Below are 18,300 nucleotides of genomic sequence, written 5' to 3'. Positions count from 1 at the left end.
CGCGCGGCCAATCCTGGGGGTCTATTAACGTTATATCACTTCCTCTAGAGACCAGAAGTGGTGAGTCACGTCGTTCTCGATGGGGATTGGTGGAAATATAAAGTAAATTCGTACATTGAACTCCGAAAATAATTATTTTTTGAACAGCGTTGTAAATATTACGCAACTATTAAATTTTAAATTAGCACGTGGCTCGAGTTTTTTTTCTACTGACTAATAATAAATAATAATAATAATTGTTATAATAAATAATAATAATTATTGTTGTTATAAATAAATAAAAGTAAATTTACAAGATATAAAATTTATTTCCGTTGAATTCCACTGAGCAAGTGTAAAATGGCGTTGGCATCGATCTACCGGTTGTCAATTGATTCGACCTTCAGCAGTTTCAGCCATTTGGGAGCCACCGCCCGCCGGAGTAACCCGTCTTACTTATTCTTTGCTAGAAATTTCGCAAAACTTGCTGAAAAAATGGGTTTACCGCGTGTTTTCTTCGACATGGCCGTCGATAACCAGCAAGTCGGCCGAATTGTCATGGAGGTAAGTTATTATTATTTTATAAACCATTTATTTATAATTATTACCAAGTAATAACCGACGCGCAACCGGCTTGAGTCACCGGCGCCATTAGCCATTTTGATATAAAATCATTTATGGTTCATATAAAATTACATCTTATCACTTTTATTTTCCTTATTATTTAATTACTACTTCGTATAATTAATTATCACTAAAATTAATATTCAAATATTTTAAAAAATTAAAATTTTAAAAAAGTAAACTATAAATAACTATGAGGAAGTGATGCGCGCGTGGAAAATTTTCCATTCGTCATGAAAAAAAAAACGTGGTGGCGTGATTGCATATCAAATGATCGGGCGCAATAAAATATCTGGTTATTTTTAGTCAGCTAATAAAATAAATTATTTAATATGATAATTTTTTAAATCCTGTAGTTGAGAAGCGATGTCGTCCCCAAGACCGCCGAAAACTTCCGTGCTCTCTGCACAGGAGAGAAGGGATTCGGTTACAAAGGCAGCAGCTTCCACAGAGTGATCCCGAACTTCATGTGCCAAGGAGGCGACTTCACAAACCACAATGGAACTGGAGGAAAATCAATCTACGGCAACAAATTCGAGGACGAGAACTTCGAGTTGAAGCACACCGAGCCCGGTGTCCTCTCGATGGCCAACGCTGGTCCTGGAACCAACGGCAGCCAGTTCTTCGTCACCTGCGTCAAGACCAGCTGGCTTGATGGCAAGCATGTGGTCTTTGGTAAAGTCATCGAAGGAATGGACGTTGTCAAGAGGGTGAGTCTACTAAATTAATTAGTTTTGATGATTAGGCTGTAAGATTTCAGTCATTAACTTGAAACTAATTGTATAATTATTGTGTTGCAGTTGGAAGCTTTGGGATCACAGAGCGGGAAGACATCTAAAAAAATAACCATCGCTGATTGTGGACAATTGTAGATCTGTAAATCGTATGTAATACGACGAGATACAGTAATGACTGCACTATTATGTAGACTTTGAGTACCTTTTTTTCTTCTACTTCCTGTCATACGTAAAACTGAAATAACAAATACGAACATAGCTTCCAATAATTGGTTCAAGGCAACTATAATCGCGCCTTATTTAAGTTAATAAATTAAGTAACGAGTTCATTATATATTAAATAAAATGCTGATGGTGCTTCAACTCGAAGATCTCGTCGCAAAATATTTAAAACAAACCACGTAAACAATAATCTGGCTTTCACAATTAATTATGGTCTCATTTGTGTTAGATTCTCTGTCCACAATGCAGTTATACAGTTATACTCGGTTTCCATTTATCTTCAAATAATCTATACATTTTAAACAACAAAACAAATCACACTAATAATTACTTATCAATTGGTACCTTTTGTGAACGTTCGGTTGATAAACAGACGTCGCTCTTCTCTATAAACTTTATTATATTTCTTCATTTTATTATTGTATTTATCTATTATCAGTACGCATTTATTATCCGTTATTCTTCCTTTGTACTCTTGCACAATCAGTTATTAAAAACAATAAACAATTCATTTAAAAATAATAATTATTATTATTACTAATTATGTATTATAAAAGTGTTAAATCATTCCGTTTTATTGATCGAAGAGTGTACTTTCAATCGACGTCCTATTTCTACTTAATAAAAATTGTTTTCAGTAAAATAAATCCGTCTTTTAATTCTGCCACGAATTATGACTGCGCATGTAGCAGATAGACATTTAAAATTATAAATAATTAAAAAAAAAATAATTATAAAAAATGCACTTATTAATTTTTTAATTTTTTAAATGTGTATTTTTTGAAAATTTTATTTTATTAATTTTTTTTTTTTTTTTTTTTTTAACTCTATTGTGAATTTTAAATTTCTGATGCCTGCTACATTCACACTCATGAATTCCTATTAATTTAATTGGCTCTTTATATATTTTTCAGCTATTAAATTTAAAAAAAAAATGCACATGTAGAAAATTTAAAAAATTATAAGTGCATTTTTTCAAAACTTTTTTTTTAGTTTATCATTTTTAAAAACTCATATTTTATCTTAAAAATTACCTCGAACAAAAACGTCATATTTTTACATTGAGGTAATGACAAATATTTCACCTGATATATTTTGACACGTAAAGAGAGGTCACTAATTAGTAATTACTATAAAATGAAATAGAAATATGTAATGTAACATTTAATATTTATTTTACATAACGTACAACAATTACAGATTGATTTAATCATAATTATACATACAATTTAAAAGTATTAAATAAATCCGACATTTAAATTAGCGATCAAGGTGTGACTGGGATGGTATGATGGTAATTGATCATTTGTCTTGTCATCATAGTCATTAGTCGAGTTGGTTTTATTAAACCACTGAATTTCCATTACTCGTTATCCCATCAAAGTATTAAGTCAGTGCATCCAGGTCATTATTTGTCGGACTGCGATTGCACGTGACATAAAAAGGTATATTATTATTATTAGGTAATGGCCTTTTTTAAATTATTATCATTATTATTATTATACTATTCGTACTTAACTTAACGTTGTAGGACATATATTATCAACTGTTACATAGTGTCAGATCTATTTACATAAGAATAACATTGACAGATTAATATACATCACCAATGCTGGGGTTCGTCATGCACAATTACGAGTATTATTTTTATTTCATTTATTTTTTATCTTTATTATTAATCATGACACTAAGACTTTGTTTGTTTTTGTTGTTATAATGTATAACTTATAATTATTATGTAACGCAATAATAAAATTAAAACAATAAGAGTGTTTACAGGTTCAGTAGTGATCACGGTGTGATGATTTTATTGTTAAGATATCCGGTATCTTGTTATCGATTGTCTATACAATTAAATAATATGGTCCTTGAATTTTTCGTAATCTTTATTTATCACTGGCTCTACTGATTATATAATTACCCACTGATTATGTAATCGGGTCATTAACTTTCATTGTATGTACATATATATGAATATACATTAGGGTGCTTGGTTTCAGATGGACATTTTTTTTCGCTGACGTAATTAAATTTTTTGTCAAAATTATTCTAAAATTTCAAATGTTGGGCTTAGTTTCGAGTACTTCTGATCTATTGAAGTTTTTTTTAAATTTAGAGAAAAATTAAATTTATTTTTTTCAATCATTTGAATTTCGGTCGCTCGTAAACTATGGAGTTTAGCGTCGACTTAAAAGACTTTTTTTCGAGAGAATTAAATTTTTTACAAAATTGTCTTGAACACCTTTACTATATCTTCAGTAGTTTACATTCCAAAAGCAAAAAAAGATCAATTTTGAAAAAAATTTTTCGCGGTTCTCAAATAAGCAGTTCGAGTTACCGCAATTACTACTTGTTTGAAGAATAATTTCATAAAAAGTCGTACTTTTTGAATGGAAAAACTTTGATTTTCCAATGGGAATATTCAGAATTAAATTAAAAGCCGAAATTTTTTTGAAATTTTAGTGAAAAAAAATAAACGTAAGTTTGAGACAAAGCACTTTAATGTATAGATTCATTTGTGTATGTGTGTGTTGATGGTTACTAATTTTATTTCAATGGTTTCAATAGACTTTAAATGAATTTAATAAATACACGTATGAATATTTAAAATTCTCCAGGCCTTTGACCAGCAAAGACGTAAAATATCATTATAATAAAATTAATTTTAAAAAAATACTCCACGGATTTATTTGACAAAGAGATCTTTTAAGGATGAACATAGAGACGAGTCGCAGGCTTCTGTTTCCGGTTCCTTGCTACCGGCGAACCAACTGGTAACTTTACCAGTTTTCAGTTTTCCCGGGGAAACTAAGGGTTTTGCTGAAGAGGTCAACGGAGAGTCGGGCTCGGAGGTGCGCTGGGACGTCAGAAATTCTTCGATGGCGGACCCGAGGACTTGGGCGTCAACGCTGGTGCCGCTGTCGTCATCCCAAACTACCTTGTGCCTGGACTCTTTTGGCGGCGAAGAGGACTTGGCGAGTGATTCTTTTACGGCTTTCATAACTTTAAATTTTTCAAGTTTTATCGAGGACGAAGGAAGATCTGTGCTTTTCTGTTTCTTCCACATGGGCTGGTGCCGGTTCGCGAACCAGCTCGAAGGCGCCGGGCTGTCTGCCGAGTTCTTTTCAATGCTGGTTCGTCTATTTCCCGTGCCATGAAGTATCGATACGTCGAAACTGTTTGACCGGTGGTCCTTCAACCGACGCCTCTTTTGCTCGAGATTTTTCGTAGCTTTTTCATCGCGCGAGGGCTCTTCGCCGCAGCGGTTTATTTCCGTTGCCGAGGAAGTCAATGAGCTGAGAATAGATATCAAGTCAGTATTGGAACAAACAATACCCGGTGAGGATGCATTCATAAGTGTCCGAGGAAATTCAGAAGCGCGTCTGCGAGACGTCGAGGCCTGATTCGTACCCGACAATGAACATGATGACGACGATGAGGGAATGGCGGCGAAATCTGAGTAACGTCTTTGCTGTTGCTGAGTGTATCTCTGTGATGAGGAATTACCTTCAAGGGGCTGGACTTCACACACTCGTTCTCTTGATGAAGTTTTCCACATCTTCAAGCGTACCTGTATCAATAATCATCATTATCATTATCATTACCATCATCATCATTACTAATTATCATCATGAGTATCAAAAAAATAATTTAATTGTCTTACCGATACTTTACCTTTCGCGCCTTGATCTCCGCGATGTCGTCCATAATATCCAACTGTAGATTATGAGTACTTCCAGAATTGCTCGGCGGTCCGGTGATTCCAGAGGAAGTCGAGTCGCGTCTGATCGGTAGTATCCGTGCTGCTCCAGGAAGTGCTGCGATGGACTCACGACGATTGCGACCAAACAGTGTGGGAGGTACTTTAGAGATAGTGACGACGGAGTGTCTCCGTCCACCAGGTTGCGGTGCTGGGGCTTGTGACAACGTCGCCAGAAAAGCAGCTTCTCTTGGTGATGGACCGCTGCCTTCACCTCCTCGTTCACTCAGACGTCTTACCTGGGTTGAAAAGGACAATGAATGGAGTGATTTTCGTAAAAATGCGGCATTAATTTCAATCTAAGTGGGTCTCGCATAACACGAGAGCTTTATTAAATGGAGCTTAAGTTACCTGAGAAGCAGTGATCCCTGTAGTGCATTGGGGGGTGGGGAGAGAGTGCTTGCGGGTTTCTCGCCATGGAGAAAGTAAATATGGGTTGAGTGAAGGTGAGTCTGGGTCTAAGCAACGTGGAGGAGATTCATTTCTACGTCGCTCGGCTTCTTCTTCACCTAGAGTGCTCTCTTCAACTATTATTTGCGGCTCAGCTCCGCTGCTCTGGGAGTACAGCTGCTTTCTCATCATTATTATTCTCCTGTAACATATCCGCACACAGAACACAATAAATAAAAATGTTAAGAAATTTTTTTACCTCCAGAAATATTACTCTTCACTACTTTTATATTCAGCCAAAATATCAGATGACACAACAAGATCATCAAGTCAACGACTAAGGCAAAATAAATTGTTCCTTCCGAAGGTCTTTTGTTTCAAAGCCCAGGATAAAATGAATGTTCTGCTAAGACTTGGGACGGAGTTTTGGATTACCAGCTGATCCAATAGTTTATATAGAACTTAACGTGTTTGTTTATTGTTCATTATTTATATAATGTCAGTGCTCGATTTAAAATAAAAAAAATCACCCTTAAGTGATTATTTTCAAGTCTTAAAATAGGTGACTGGAAAATAAGAGGAAAGTATCTTTAGTGTTTTATTAAAGCTGACCATCCTGTACCAGCTTTCTCTAAGCTACTCAGTTGTTTGTGTGATATTTATTTTTTATCAGCACGTCCAAGAATAGGTAACTCTATAGGATAGGAGAGTACGTGCTAACGAGAGACAAAGATAAATTTATGCTGAACATGTTTCTCTTGTATCCGTGACAATATAATGCGTGTACAAGGTACGAGATGAAATAAAAAATAATAATAGTATTATTATTATTATTATTATTCTTATTATTATTATTTTTTTTATTGAAGGAATTATGGCTGATCTACTTAATTGATAGAATATTTTTTTGATTCTACATTTTGCACGAGTAATAACATATGGATGTCAATTCAGCATACGCACTAAGAATATAATTTAATTCTTAAGGATGTTGTTTCAATAAAAACAGTTTCGCCCCGAATATATTTGCTGGGGTCATCAGTAAAGTTGATACAAATATATTCTACTTTAGACCGTTCCAATTATGGTGAAGATAGTAAAGGCAAGCACTTCTTATGATGATTTAAAGGAAATATTTCAAGCTTGCTATAATATTTTTTAAGAATTACATTAAATTTATATAGCCTTGTATTATTTTATTGATGGTGAAAAACACAAATAATAATCAATAATCAATTATTATTATTGTTATTGTTATTATGGTTGCATATTAATACAATTGAATTAATTATAGTTCAAGTGAATCGTGAAATGAAGCTTTAATATAATTAATACGGAGTTTAATCAAATTATTACTTGAATAATGTGACAGTACGTCGAGTGTGTCCACACTCAAGTAACGATTTCCTCGACGAACTATCCTGTGTCCTTGGAATGCACTCGATGCAACGGATCTTCAATCTCCGGGTGTGATTGTAGATTCAACGGACACAAACTGAACCGCATCAGGACACGCGGTTTAGATTTCCTTCCTCATTGTCCCTCGCTACAATATTATACATACATATTTATATATATTTTTTCCTCAACTCGATCCTTTAATACCGGAAGTCCCTCCACACATGCTGATATAAATGTATTTTAAAATTATTTAGCTGAATTTTCCCTCATTTCTGGAATATAAAACCCGGAGTTTCGCTGACTCGCATCACTGCATGCTGATCAGTTGAACGAAAGTTTTTACAAACTCTATTCCATAGTTGTATATTATAAACATGAAGTTGTTGATAGAATTCATTTTAATTTCGTGTCTCGTCGCCGGGATTTATGGAGCCGCGGTACCCGATGGACTTTACCAAGACGAGCTCGTTGACGACAGCCGTAAGTTTATTTTAATTGAATAAGTATTCAAAGCATTATATGCATACTAAACATACTCTATTTATCTTTGCATATTAATTTTCCAGAGCCAGCTGGCAGCGAGGTCGATTATGAAGTTCCGGATCTTGTGAGACAGCGTCGTTTTTCCTGTGACTTATTTTCCTTCTCATCGCAATGGGCTACTCCGAACCACAGTGTCTGTGCCGCGAGATGCATCGCCACCGGAAAAAAAGGGGGTACGTGCCAAAATGGAAAGTGTCATTGTCGAGGAAAATGGTTCGGCAAATAAATTTCATGAGGTGACAGACACTCTTTTCCACTCGATATTCGTTATGATTCTCAACTACTATTCACTATTCAAAGTACTTATCAGTTATTTTATTGTCTTTTGTAGGCAAAAAAAATCTGTGCCATATTGATGTTTATATCTTTGACTATTGAATAAAGTGCTGCATTTAATATAAAATATCTCTGCATTTATTTAAATAAACCGGATTATCTTTGCAGATATTTAGGTTCATAATCGCATTAGTCGGTTATTGTATTTTGTATTACGTATTTCGAGGTAACAAACATTCACTGTATGCGTAAAGCTTTAAGCCATTTCGATAGGAAACGTATTTGCACAGAGTAAGAGCTATATATATTATATATTATATATATAATCGATAATTCGCCGTATAATAATTTTATAAAATATTAATTTGGGAAACTTCAGCAGAACATTAATATGAGGATCAAACGGATTGACATTTTTTATTCTGTTTGATATTGACCAGGACATGAGCAATGTTAATTTTAATATATTACGTTTTAAAATTATAAAAGTATTTTTAATAAACGTTATTGAAAACATTATTTTTTAAAATTAAAAATACGAACTATATTTGTGTCATATTGTGCGGATAAACTTTTATAGAAGATTAAAGTTCTAACAATTAATTTTTTTAGTTTCCAATATGTCGTATTTTTTCACAATCGATTTCTATAAGTCTTGAGTGGTAAGCAATCAAGCTCAAAGTTTATTTATAATTGTAGGTGATTAGTGCGGGTGCGGCTAAAAGGTTTCGCCGAAAAAAGCAAACAAACGTACAAAAGGTATACATTTTTTTTTGTTAAATGTCAAGTATTTCTTGAGGAGCTATAAAAATAAATTATTTTTAAATGCTTTGTATGATTCACGGTAAAAAGTAAAATAATACTTTTTTTTTTTTATGTTTTACGAGGGTTTGGAAAATGAAAAATAGCCGCAACCTCGTCCTGAATCCCTGAACGTTTTTTAGTTTCAAAACTCACATTACTCACTAATCTATTCAGAGTCTGTAGCATAAAAATATATATATTTATTTTTCAATCCGCTGTCAAATGTTGGTAAAAAAAAAAAAAAAAAAAAAAAAAATGAGCTGCTGACGCTACAAAATTTTTTACATCCAATTGTTTGAGCAGAGTTCTGCTTTAGTGTTTGATATATATATATATATTTTTTTTTTTTATAAAAAATGTTAATTATTTAGTTGGACATAAAATATTTAAAATATAAAGTATGTACAGAACGGAAGAACGTCGAGTACTATCTCTAGTTTTAAAAAATGAATTCGCCTTTGAGTACATATGATACAAAAGCAGTTACATCCAGCGAAGTATGACATCACCGGGATCTTCTGAGCTTACGTATGACTTTATCATTATTATTATTATTACATATATAAAGTATGATAATCAATAACGGCGGGAATTTATGCAGTACATCGAAAGATGTGTAACAGGTAATGAAATTACAAATTCACCGGTCATTGAAATTGCTGTCCAATGGGCACTTGTTTTTCCAATTGACGAGCAATCAATTTGATCGAGCATTTAATATACAACAGATATTTACAACATTGTCTATATATAAAGTTGGTACAGGGGTTGGGAAAAATCTTTCTCTATCTGTCCCTTGAAGTATCCAGTCCCAGTGCGTTCAATGAAATAACGCCGATCGATAGAGAGAGTAACCGTCGGCGCCTACTGTCGTCATCCGTATCTGAGGCTGGTTTATGGACTGGGTTTAAAGAGAACTGAATGACGATCAGCATCCGATGTAACGAGGTCTTGAGCTTTATATATAAATATGTCAGGTACATGCAGTAAGTGGGTAGTAAACAAGTTAAGGGTGAAACTGCACCTTAACTTCATACCAAGAAGAGTTATTTTAGTCCGAGTCATCAGTTTAGCAACCGGTGTCACCGGAAAATGGTTAAAATATGTGTGAGGAGCGTCGTCTCCACCCTCATTTATTTCCGGAATTAATTTCTCGTCTGGAACTCACAATTATTTTCTCTTAGACTATTCTTTTTATTTATTTCTGAGGTAGTAATCAAGGTCTTTTTTATTTATTACTATTAATTCGGTAAATTATTGTGACGCAAGTTGTTGAAAATAATTAATTTCCGAATAAAGTCTATGGAATTTTCTTTGTCAATAGGACAATAAAAGACTGAGTATTGATGCTGTTTGCTTTTTTTTTTAGAGTCTTTCGGTGTAAGAAATGGTGGAATTAAACAAAGAAAATGATGTATTGAATTTTCAACGGAATTGTTTTATTTCTTGTATTGTTATTATTATTATCATTATTATTATTACTATAATTATTATGATTTTTATTTTCATTATTGTTATCATTATTTTTATCTCTATTTACAAAGGTATGATCATTAGTGCGATTGGTTGAGATCCTTCTAACTGTAAAAGCTTCCAGCAGAATACAGGGATGATTGGAAACTTTTTCAAGCGTTCTGAGTTATACTACTGTATAATAAGACTGTTAATAGAGAAACTCTTTAATGAGAAGAGCTGAGAGCCTCGAGGCAGAAATAAACAATTTTTGATCGATGCCAAAGTATATAACTACGGAAAGAAAAAGAGATAAAAAGTCCATTTAACCCCGGAAAACACTGAATTTTTACGACCACCAATTTGTATTTTCTCCATCCCTTTTATCTTTATCACTAAATTAATTTGCCCTTTGACTTTAATTTAAAAAATACTCGTTTTATTTTTTCCCGAGATCGAAAATTCGCCGCGAGTTTTATAAAAAAAATAAAAAAAAACAGGTTCTTTATACAGCCGCCATTCAAATTGAATTTTGTGTCCCGCGGCTTATGATTCAATGAAGAATATTAAGGGACTTTTATATTTTTTTTACGACGAAAAAATTGATTTGACGTTACTCTGTTCGAGTTTGTCTCCTTTGCAGTCGCTGATGCTCTTGAAATATAAAATAAAAAATCATATAGATTTATAGGCTACAATTTTTAATCAATCTGCTAAAAAAAAAAGGTATTATTGGATTTATTTTCAGCGCCGGTCACAGTGAAATGAATTTCAATTTAAATCTAAATTAAACAACATTGTGCAGATAATAAATATCTATTTTCTATGCGAGTTATTCAATCATATTATTTACACATCTATTTTATTTATGAAAGATTACATAACTCATCATGTAAACGGTTTCGTTAAAATATTCGGTCATTAGATAACAATAATCCAGGCGTTATTCAATGAATTTATATAACACGAGAATAACAACGATCATTTTTATTATTTTAATTAATCCATTTAATAATTGGGAGTCTATTAATTATAATAATTAGTGATGTAATTTAAATGTCTAATTCCTTTTTCGGTAAAAATAAAAGATGATGGTATTGATCGTAAGAAAACGGCTCGAGATAACATCTAGAAATTTTCCAGCAACAGTTGAAGTAATTAACGAGATTTTAATCATCATTTATAAAGGAAACAGTTTGAAAGTACCTTGAGATTTGAAAATATTTTTTTTAACTCTAAAGTCTATTTGAACAAAGAAAAAATGAATTAAAATAATTAAATCGATGGTTATATTATTCTTTTTACTTGTACTTGCTAAATAAATATCGAGTGAAAATTTATTTTGCTTAAAGTAAAGTAATTTAAAATAAAGTTTAAGTCGAGCATTCTTGAACTGATTGACTGAAGAATATCCAATGGTTTTTTTTTTATCGCGTATTATACAAATTTATACGACGGGTTTTATTGTTATTCGGGTCTGGTCTGGTTGCTTAAGGGGTCGAAAAAGAATTTTTCAACTTAAATGTGACAGCTGTAAAGATGAAACGTCAGTTTGTATCAGATACTCCGTATTTTAACAAATATATTTGTCCCCGCATATAATCAATATGATTTTCAACGAGATGTAGAAAAGACTTTACTAAAGTTTCGGGTTGGGAGATAGGACAGTTCGAAAACTGGATTTAAGTTAAAAAGATCACGTCTCACTGATTTGATTTTGTAACTCTGACATAAATTTCTATGCCAAAAAAAATATATTGAATTTTAAAAAAATTTTAAAACCTTGTGGGATCGAGTTTTTTTTTATTCACTTGGCTCACATGGACGTGACAGTTACTTATTTTTTTGAGGAAGTTAATAAGCTGACAAAAGTAATATGTAATTATTTGGCGAGCGGATATAAATATCAAAGAGATTGTTTAAATATTAAAGATGTTGCGGTTCGTTGATATTAACAATTGCTACTGTCAAAACATGTTTACTCTTCTCGAGCTTCTGTCAAGTTGGGAATATTCTTTTTTCTTGAATATTATAATAATCTCTAAAGATCTTAAGAACTGCAGTACATAATAATATTTAAAGTATATTATTACGATGGTTGTTTGTATAAAATATATTTAAAACGAGCGTACCTTGTTGTTGTGGTTTTCTGAGTGACGTTTTGCATTAAAAATTTAAATGACCAAGAGGAAATTTAATAAAAATAATAATATTTTAAATCGTATTTCCGGAATTTATATTTACTACAATGTTATAAAATTATTTATAAGTATCAAAAATATATCAGAAAGTTTTATATTATTTTTAAAAATTATAAAACATCAAAAAATTTTAAACGCTTGTAGTTTGAAATTTTTTTTTTTAATTTTCTGGAATATAGGGGAGCCTGGGGCACGAAGGCCCCCCTGGGGCATAAAGGCCCTCTTCAAAAATTAGGTAAAATTTTTTTTTTTTATTTTCCGTCAAAGTATGACCTTCATAATGTTTTTAGTATATTTTAAGTCAATACGTGATATGAGGGGCAAAACGGACAACTCGAAAAAAAAATTATAAAGAAAAAATTATTTTTTTTTTATTTTCCGTCAAGTTAATTTTTTTGTGACAATTTTTTTTTTTTAATGGTCCATTTTACCTCATACATCACATACTGGCCTAAAACGTCATAAAAACATTATAAAGGTCATAACTTAACGGGAAATAAAAAAAAAATTTTTGTTGATAATTTTTTGGAGAGGAGGCCTTCGTGCCCCAGAAAAAAAACAAATTTTTTTTTCGATTTTTTGCAAAATTTCTACTTATTCTTTCGATATCGACGGAAAATAAATGAATTTTATGGTTAAAAGCCACAAAAAGAAAAAACCGGCTTAAGGGGGCCTTCGTGCCCCAGGCTCCCCTATCGGAAAAATCTAAAGCTGTTTGGAAAATGTTATGATCCTGGAAATGGCAGACATTTATAAATTTTTGGATTTTTTTTTCAATAAATTGACTACGAGAAAAAGAAAAACTAAAAATATGCGCATGTAGAAAATTTAAAAAACTATAAGTGCAATTTTTTGAAAAAATTTTTTTTTATAATTTATCGTTTCTAAAATAATTCAAAAAGAATTAGACGTCAGCTAACTTCAGTATCACAAAATGTCAAAAATTCTATGAAAAAATTATTTAATTGTCTGAAATATTTTAGCTGACAATTACGAAAAAAATTAAACCAAAAATATGCACATGTAGAAAATCAAAAAGGCTACAGGTGCAATTTTCGGCAACAAAATCCAAAAATTATTAAACGTTAACTAAATTCAGTATTACAAAAAATTAAAAAATTTTAAAAACTCATTTTCATAATAAATAATAACTGTACGGTGGATCGAAAGACTAATAATAATAATAATTTTTAATATACAAATTTTATCATCTATTTGATGTTATAGTGGTAAAAGTTATTTACGGAATTTACGAAAATTAGATTCCCGTACATTACGTCGCGTTCGTCTCTCACATTGGAATCTAATAAGCTCGTATACACGCTCGTTTACGTTTATAAAATTATTGTAGTTCACCACCACTAAATTTATTACAAAAATATTGAAATTCAAATATGTTTTACCCCGTTTTATTTAATTAAATTTTTTCTCTTAAAAAAAAAAATTAACTAATTTAAATCGGCATAAATATACATATATTTATATAAAAATGAATTATTATTTTTTACGGTAATGCCAGTAGATTTATTAAAATATTAATAATTCGTAAAAAGTGCACGAGTTTTAACGTTACTTGAAATAAAAATTTAATAGCAACGTCTTTAACGTCGAGCTAAAGTTTACGACGATGTTGACGACGACAGTCAACGTGTTTTAAAGTGTCATGTAAATTGTTTTATATATATATATATATATATATATATATATATATATATATATATATATATATATATATATATATATATATATAATAATCATAATAACAAATTACGGATGTAATAAAATATAAATGCACATTAGGCGTTTCGGGATGTAATTAATGCGTCAGAATAAAAACAGAAATAAGCCCAATGTTTAAAATCTCTCGTGAAAAATATTTAAGTTGCATAAAATAGAATTACCTTGAGACTGAAATGTTCTCTGAAATTAGCAACGGTGTTGAGACCTTTTGCATTATGCCGGTCGATATTTTCTTCGCTTCCTGCCCTCAGTATCATTTTCCCTTTATTATTTTTTTCTTTTTTTTTTTTATATAAAACACACGTGCCTATTTTATTTCGACCGTACATATGTTACGTGAGCATTTATAAATCTGCTAGTATTACGTATCCTTTTTTTTTTTCCTCACTATTTTCCTTTATTACTCCACTATATTTTCTTTCCTTTGTTTTATTCTGTTGAATTCGACTAAAAGTACCCCGGTATCGTGATATTATTGCAGTCTCTTATTCACTGAATACGGAAATTCAACATAACACTGAAATTCCATTAGTTCTGACTCCGACAGTCTTTGTATCTTTGTATAGATAGATCTCAAGAGAAATACGACATAACAATATTATAATAGTTAATTTACATTTTTATTATTCAAACTTGTTTATTTAAATTTATTTATTTATTTTCTTATCCGATAATTTCATTTTTATTTATGACACCGATTATGTACTGCCGTCAATAATTTAATATTTAGATGAAAAAATAATATTGTCATCTCATAGATTTTGTAATTGACTAGATTTAATATCCTCGGAGATTTTTTCAACCCTCGTTAAAATTCACACGAGATCGTTACCAAACGCAGTTTTGTAGTTGAAGAAATAAAGTGAAGGGTAGGGTCGAAAATAAAAGTTTACTTTAAATTTTTTGTGCTTCTTTTTTACACAATCATTATTATTATTATTATTATTATTATTATTATTATTATTATTATTATTATTATTATTATTATTATTATTATTATTATTATTATTATTATTATTATTATTATTATTATTATTATTATTATTATTATTATTATTATTATTATTATTATTATTATTATTATTATTATTACTATATTATGTAGGCTGTGAACTTTTGATGAATCGAGTTTTCAAAGTAATTTAAAAAAAAAAAAAAAGAAAAAAAAATGACAAATGATATGCGAAATTGTACAAAGGAAATTAAATGTCATAGATATTTTATGACCTGGAAATTAAAAGAAAAGTATTTATGATTATCTCGTTTTTAATTTTGTATATACATTAATATTTAAATATTTTTTTTGCTGGAAAGTGAAATAGTCATTTAAATGTAATTCTGTTTTTTGAAGCTGGAGATGGAACTGAAGCAGCTGGACTAGATTGAAGTCCGCGGTGTATTTAGTTAACGGATTACGGTAGCAAACGAGAGAAAATCTATTGAAGTTGTTTTAAATGTGAATTAAAGAGCGTAAGTGAGCAATCTGGTGCTTTAAGAATGACAACTGAGGATTGAGAGACAAAATGTCATCTCCTCTCTATGATTGTTCAATAAACGGTTTTGAGGGGACTGAAATTGCCAGGAGAGTGCTAATAAAATAAAGTGAGACGAGAATGTCAAAGAGATTCTGATGAGCTGCTGAGCTAGAAAGAGAGAGAAAGAGAGAAAGAGGGAGAGAGAGGAGGTCAAGGCCGGAAGAAGCAAATTCAAGTTGGATTTGTTCGTTCGATTGCACTTGTGCTCTACTCATTTCAAATAGCATTTGCTTGCTGCACTTTTGATACCGAGATTCAAAAGCAATCAACAAACAGCCATCCTACTCGTCAAATATCTTCTTCGTCACTTTGATACATTTTCCTCGTCATTATCACACTCCAATTTGAAATCAGCGATTCAACGCAACTCATGCGTTTTTATTTAAATTCAAATAAATCCTGGGTACTTACCTTTGATAAATACTCGCTCGGTTTTATATTCAACTTTATTATTATTTTCAAATGGACTTGCTACGTTTCTTTCACATCACACCGTTCGCTGGCTGGTTCATTTAAAATTCTATTTAATAGAAAATATTTATGTTAATAAATTATAATCAAAATTAAATGGAATTAATATTCATAATAATAATGATAATAATAATAATGATAATTTTAAGAGAATGAAAAGAGATTTTGAGTAATCTGTTCAATTAGCAGGCAATTGAATCGCAAGTACCTCTGACCTTTGGGAAAATTAATGAAATCAAGTTCTTAATCATTTTTTTTTTCTAAGCTTTTCATATTATGTTAAAATTTACTCGGTTTTTTACTCTAGTCATGTATAAATGTATGTACAACCGAGTGTTTGTTTTACTGAGTAGCATAAAAGGTTTGAGTTTCAATATAGAGCCGACGTATCCAGTAAGCTGTGTCGTAATTCAAATTGAAACGTGCTCAATTACATTGTTCATGTCCTACTATTTTATATATGCTTCTAGATTTGCTCTACCTATAATGGTTACACATTTGTTCATATAAATGTCTATACCCATATCTATATATTAGTTTTCACGTGTGTCCAATTGTTCAATCAAATTACTCAGCTCTGCGACTTAATTAAATAGCATCTGTTTTTGGTTCAACTGTCTCTCAATTGTCCTACGCTTAATGCAATCATCTCATTCTACTTTTCTATCGACAGAGCTTTTACTATTTTTAATAAAATAATAAACTCGGATTTTTAAAAAATATCATTAACTCCAATATTTGAAAAATTCAAAATTTCAAATTTTGATAAATTTACTAATTACTTAAATTCTTATCCCCGATGATCTTGAGACTCATAAAAGACCAAAAAAAAATAACGGATATATGCCACCTGTTGATTTTTTGATTATTTTATTTTTTATTTTTTTCAAACGTAAGTCAATTCATATGAAAGCTTTGAATGCTGGTATAATTGAAACTCAAGTCTTTCAATATCTGTTGCACAGAAAAAAAAAGACTTTAAAGTTCTGGCAGAGTTCCGACTAGATTTATATTTTTATTTTTATTTTAACTTTTACGACCACTATTGTTTTTATGAACCAAAACTCGCTATTGCCGCTGCTAATTGATCGTTAATGATAATTAAATTTTTGCGTAATGAAAAAATTTAAAAAATGACAAAAGTCGGAAGTGAAAGTCGAAGATAAAAAAATATTTAAGGGAAAAATGAATAACAATGCGCACAATTTATAAACTTTGTTAGTACCTCTTGACGTATCAACAGCCCGCGAAGACGTCGCGACGCTCTAACGAGGTCGGTTGTCGGCTCAACACTGCGAGGCAGGCGCTCGTCCCGGCGTCCGCTCGACGCCATCACCGAATCCTGTTGGCCAATACGCCCGCGCTATTTCCTCTTATTTCTGTCATCATTTTCCGTTAGATCGTCCGGGAAAATACGAACAGAGTATCGAATTCGCGGATAGATAAATACATACATATATATACATATATATTTATATATATATATATACCATAAATCCACTGTGCAAGTAAAAGAGAGAGAGAGAGAGAGAGAGAAATTGCACTGTGTACATTTAAACGCTCACGTGTTGCTTCTATGGTCCGCGATTTTCAGGTCCGAGGGTTCACATTATGATGCTGCAATACGATTCAATTATTCACTACATGTTTATAAAAGCATTTGTTAAATATTCATCGTGACCCATCGGTCTATCAGCAACCTCGCTGAGGTTTATTCGGGATTCCTGCATAAATAAATTATGCCTCCTCTGCTAAATGATTGTAACTAATAATTATGAATAACTAATCACGATTATGATAATTACATTCGATTGATTCGATATTTGAGTCAAATATTAAAGGGCTACTTGAACTGAAATTTGTTTGCACAGAGAAATAGTTATTTTTTTGTGCATGCGAATGAACTAGGATAATCAATTGAGTTGACGGTAGTCTGCCCAGGTCAATGTGCTTTTCTACAGTTTGAGCTTTTTGTAAGATCGATATCTAGTGCACGCTACCAAAAGGATGTCTAGCGATATAATATATATCATGAGTGAAACCACCATATGTCTATATATCAATATAATATAACATAATACAAATAGAGCCATCTGATACCTTTGCGATCAGCGTTACTGGTTATCGAAGATCAAAGTGCCATTTCGGCAGCAATAATTTTTTTT

General features: G+C 31.4%; 3 protein-coding genes across 4 annotated transcripts; 2 read left to right on the top strand and 1 right to left on the bottom strand.

Annotated features, from left to right (window-relative positions):
* The first annotated feature begins 187 nt into the window (after positions 1-187).
* LOC103578832 (peptidyl-prolyl cis-trans isomerase-like) lies at positions 188-2,209 on the top strand. The gene is made up of 3 exons (XM_008560035.3): positions 188-543; positions 960-1,313; positions 1,404-2,209. The coding sequence occupies exons 1-3, from the start codon at positions 340-342 to the stop codon at positions 1,473-1,475; spliced, it is 630 nt and encodes a 209-aa protein (XP_008558257.1). The 5' UTR covers positions 188-339; the 3' UTR covers positions 1,476-2,209.
* A 178-nt stretch (positions 2,210-2,387) lies between these two features.
* LOC103578834 (uncharacterized) lies at positions 2,388-17,419 on the bottom strand. Of its 2 annotated transcripts, XM_008560038.2 has the most exons (5): positions 17,361-17,419; positions 16,076-16,184; positions 5,674-5,914; positions 5,238-5,561; positions 2,388-5,133 (listed from the first exon to the last, which is right to left on the bottom strand). In XM_008560038.2, the coding sequence occupies exons 3-5, from the start codon at positions 5,902-5,904 to the stop codon at positions 4,249-4,251; spliced, it is 1,440 nt and encodes a 479-aa protein (XP_008558260.1). In that variant the 5' UTR covers positions 5,905-5,914; positions 16,076-16,184; positions 17,361-17,419; the 3' UTR covers positions 2,388-4,248. The 2 variants fall into 2 exon arrangements, with proteins under 2 accessions (XP_008558260.1, XP_008558259.1); XM_008560037.2 differs by lacking the exons at positions 16,076-16,184; positions 17,361-17,419 and adding an exon at positions 14,291-14,441.
* LOC103578833 (defensin coprisin) lies at positions 7,413-8,053 on the top strand. The gene is made up of 2 exons (XM_008560036.3): positions 7,413-7,593; positions 7,680-8,053. Exons 1-2 carry the CDS (start codon positions 7,488-7,490, stop codon positions 7,880-7,882), a joined length of 309 nt encoding a protein of 102 aa, XP_008558258.1. The 5' UTR covers positions 7,413-7,487; the 3' UTR covers positions 7,883-8,053.
* Positions 17,420-18,300: the final 881 nt, after the last annotated feature.

The sequence above is a fragment of the Microplitis demolitor genome, chromosome 8, assembly GCF_026212275.2.
Source record: "Microplitis demolitor isolate Queensland-Clemson2020A chromosome 8, iyMicDemo2.1a, whole genome shotgun sequence".
NCBI lineage: Eukaryota > Metazoa > Arthropoda > Insecta > Hymenoptera > Braconidae > Microplitis > Microplitis demolitor.
Note: the sequence above shows the minus strand (reverse complement) of the source record. Positions and strands in the feature narration are given on the sequence as shown.

What these genes read in the sequence shown, in the direction of transcription:
- LOC103578834 (XM_008560037.2), bottom strand. Translation starts at nt 14,343, where the DNA reads ATGCAAAAGGTCTCAACACCGTTGCTAATTTCAGAGAACATTTCAGTC. An exon ending in GAGAACATTTCAGTCTCAAG is followed by an intron (nt 5,915 to 14,290) that starts GTAATTCTATTT and finishes GATATGTTACAG; the next exon opens with GAGAATAATAATGATGAGAA. An exon ending in CAGGGATCACTGCTTCTCAG is followed by an intron (nt 5,562 to 5,673) that starts GTAACTTAAGCT and finishes TTTTCAACCCAG; the next exon opens with GTAAGACGTCTGAGTGAACG.
- LOC103578833 (XM_008560036.3), top strand. Translation starts at nt 7,488, where the DNA reads ATGAAGTTGTTGATAGAATTCATTTTAATTTCGTGTCTCGTCGCCGGG. An exon ending in CGAGCTCGTTGACGACAGCC is followed by an intron (nt 7,594 to 7,679) that starts GTAAGTTTATTT and finishes TTAATTTTCCAG; the next exon opens with AGCCAGCTGGCAGCGAGGTC.
- LOC103578832 (XM_008560035.3), top strand. Translation starts at nt 340, where the DNA reads ATGGCGTTGGCATCGATCTACCGGTTGTCAATTGATTCGACCTTCAGC. An exon ending in TCGGCCGAATTGTCATGGAG is followed by an intron (nt 544 to 959) that starts GTAAGTTATTAT and finishes TAAATCCTGTAG; the next exon opens with TTGAGAAGCGATGTCGTCCC. An exon ending in GAATGGACGTTGTCAAGAGG is followed by an intron (nt 1,314 to 1,403) that starts GTGAGTCTACTA and finishes ATTGTGTTGCAG; the next exon opens with TTGGAAGCTTTGGGATCACA.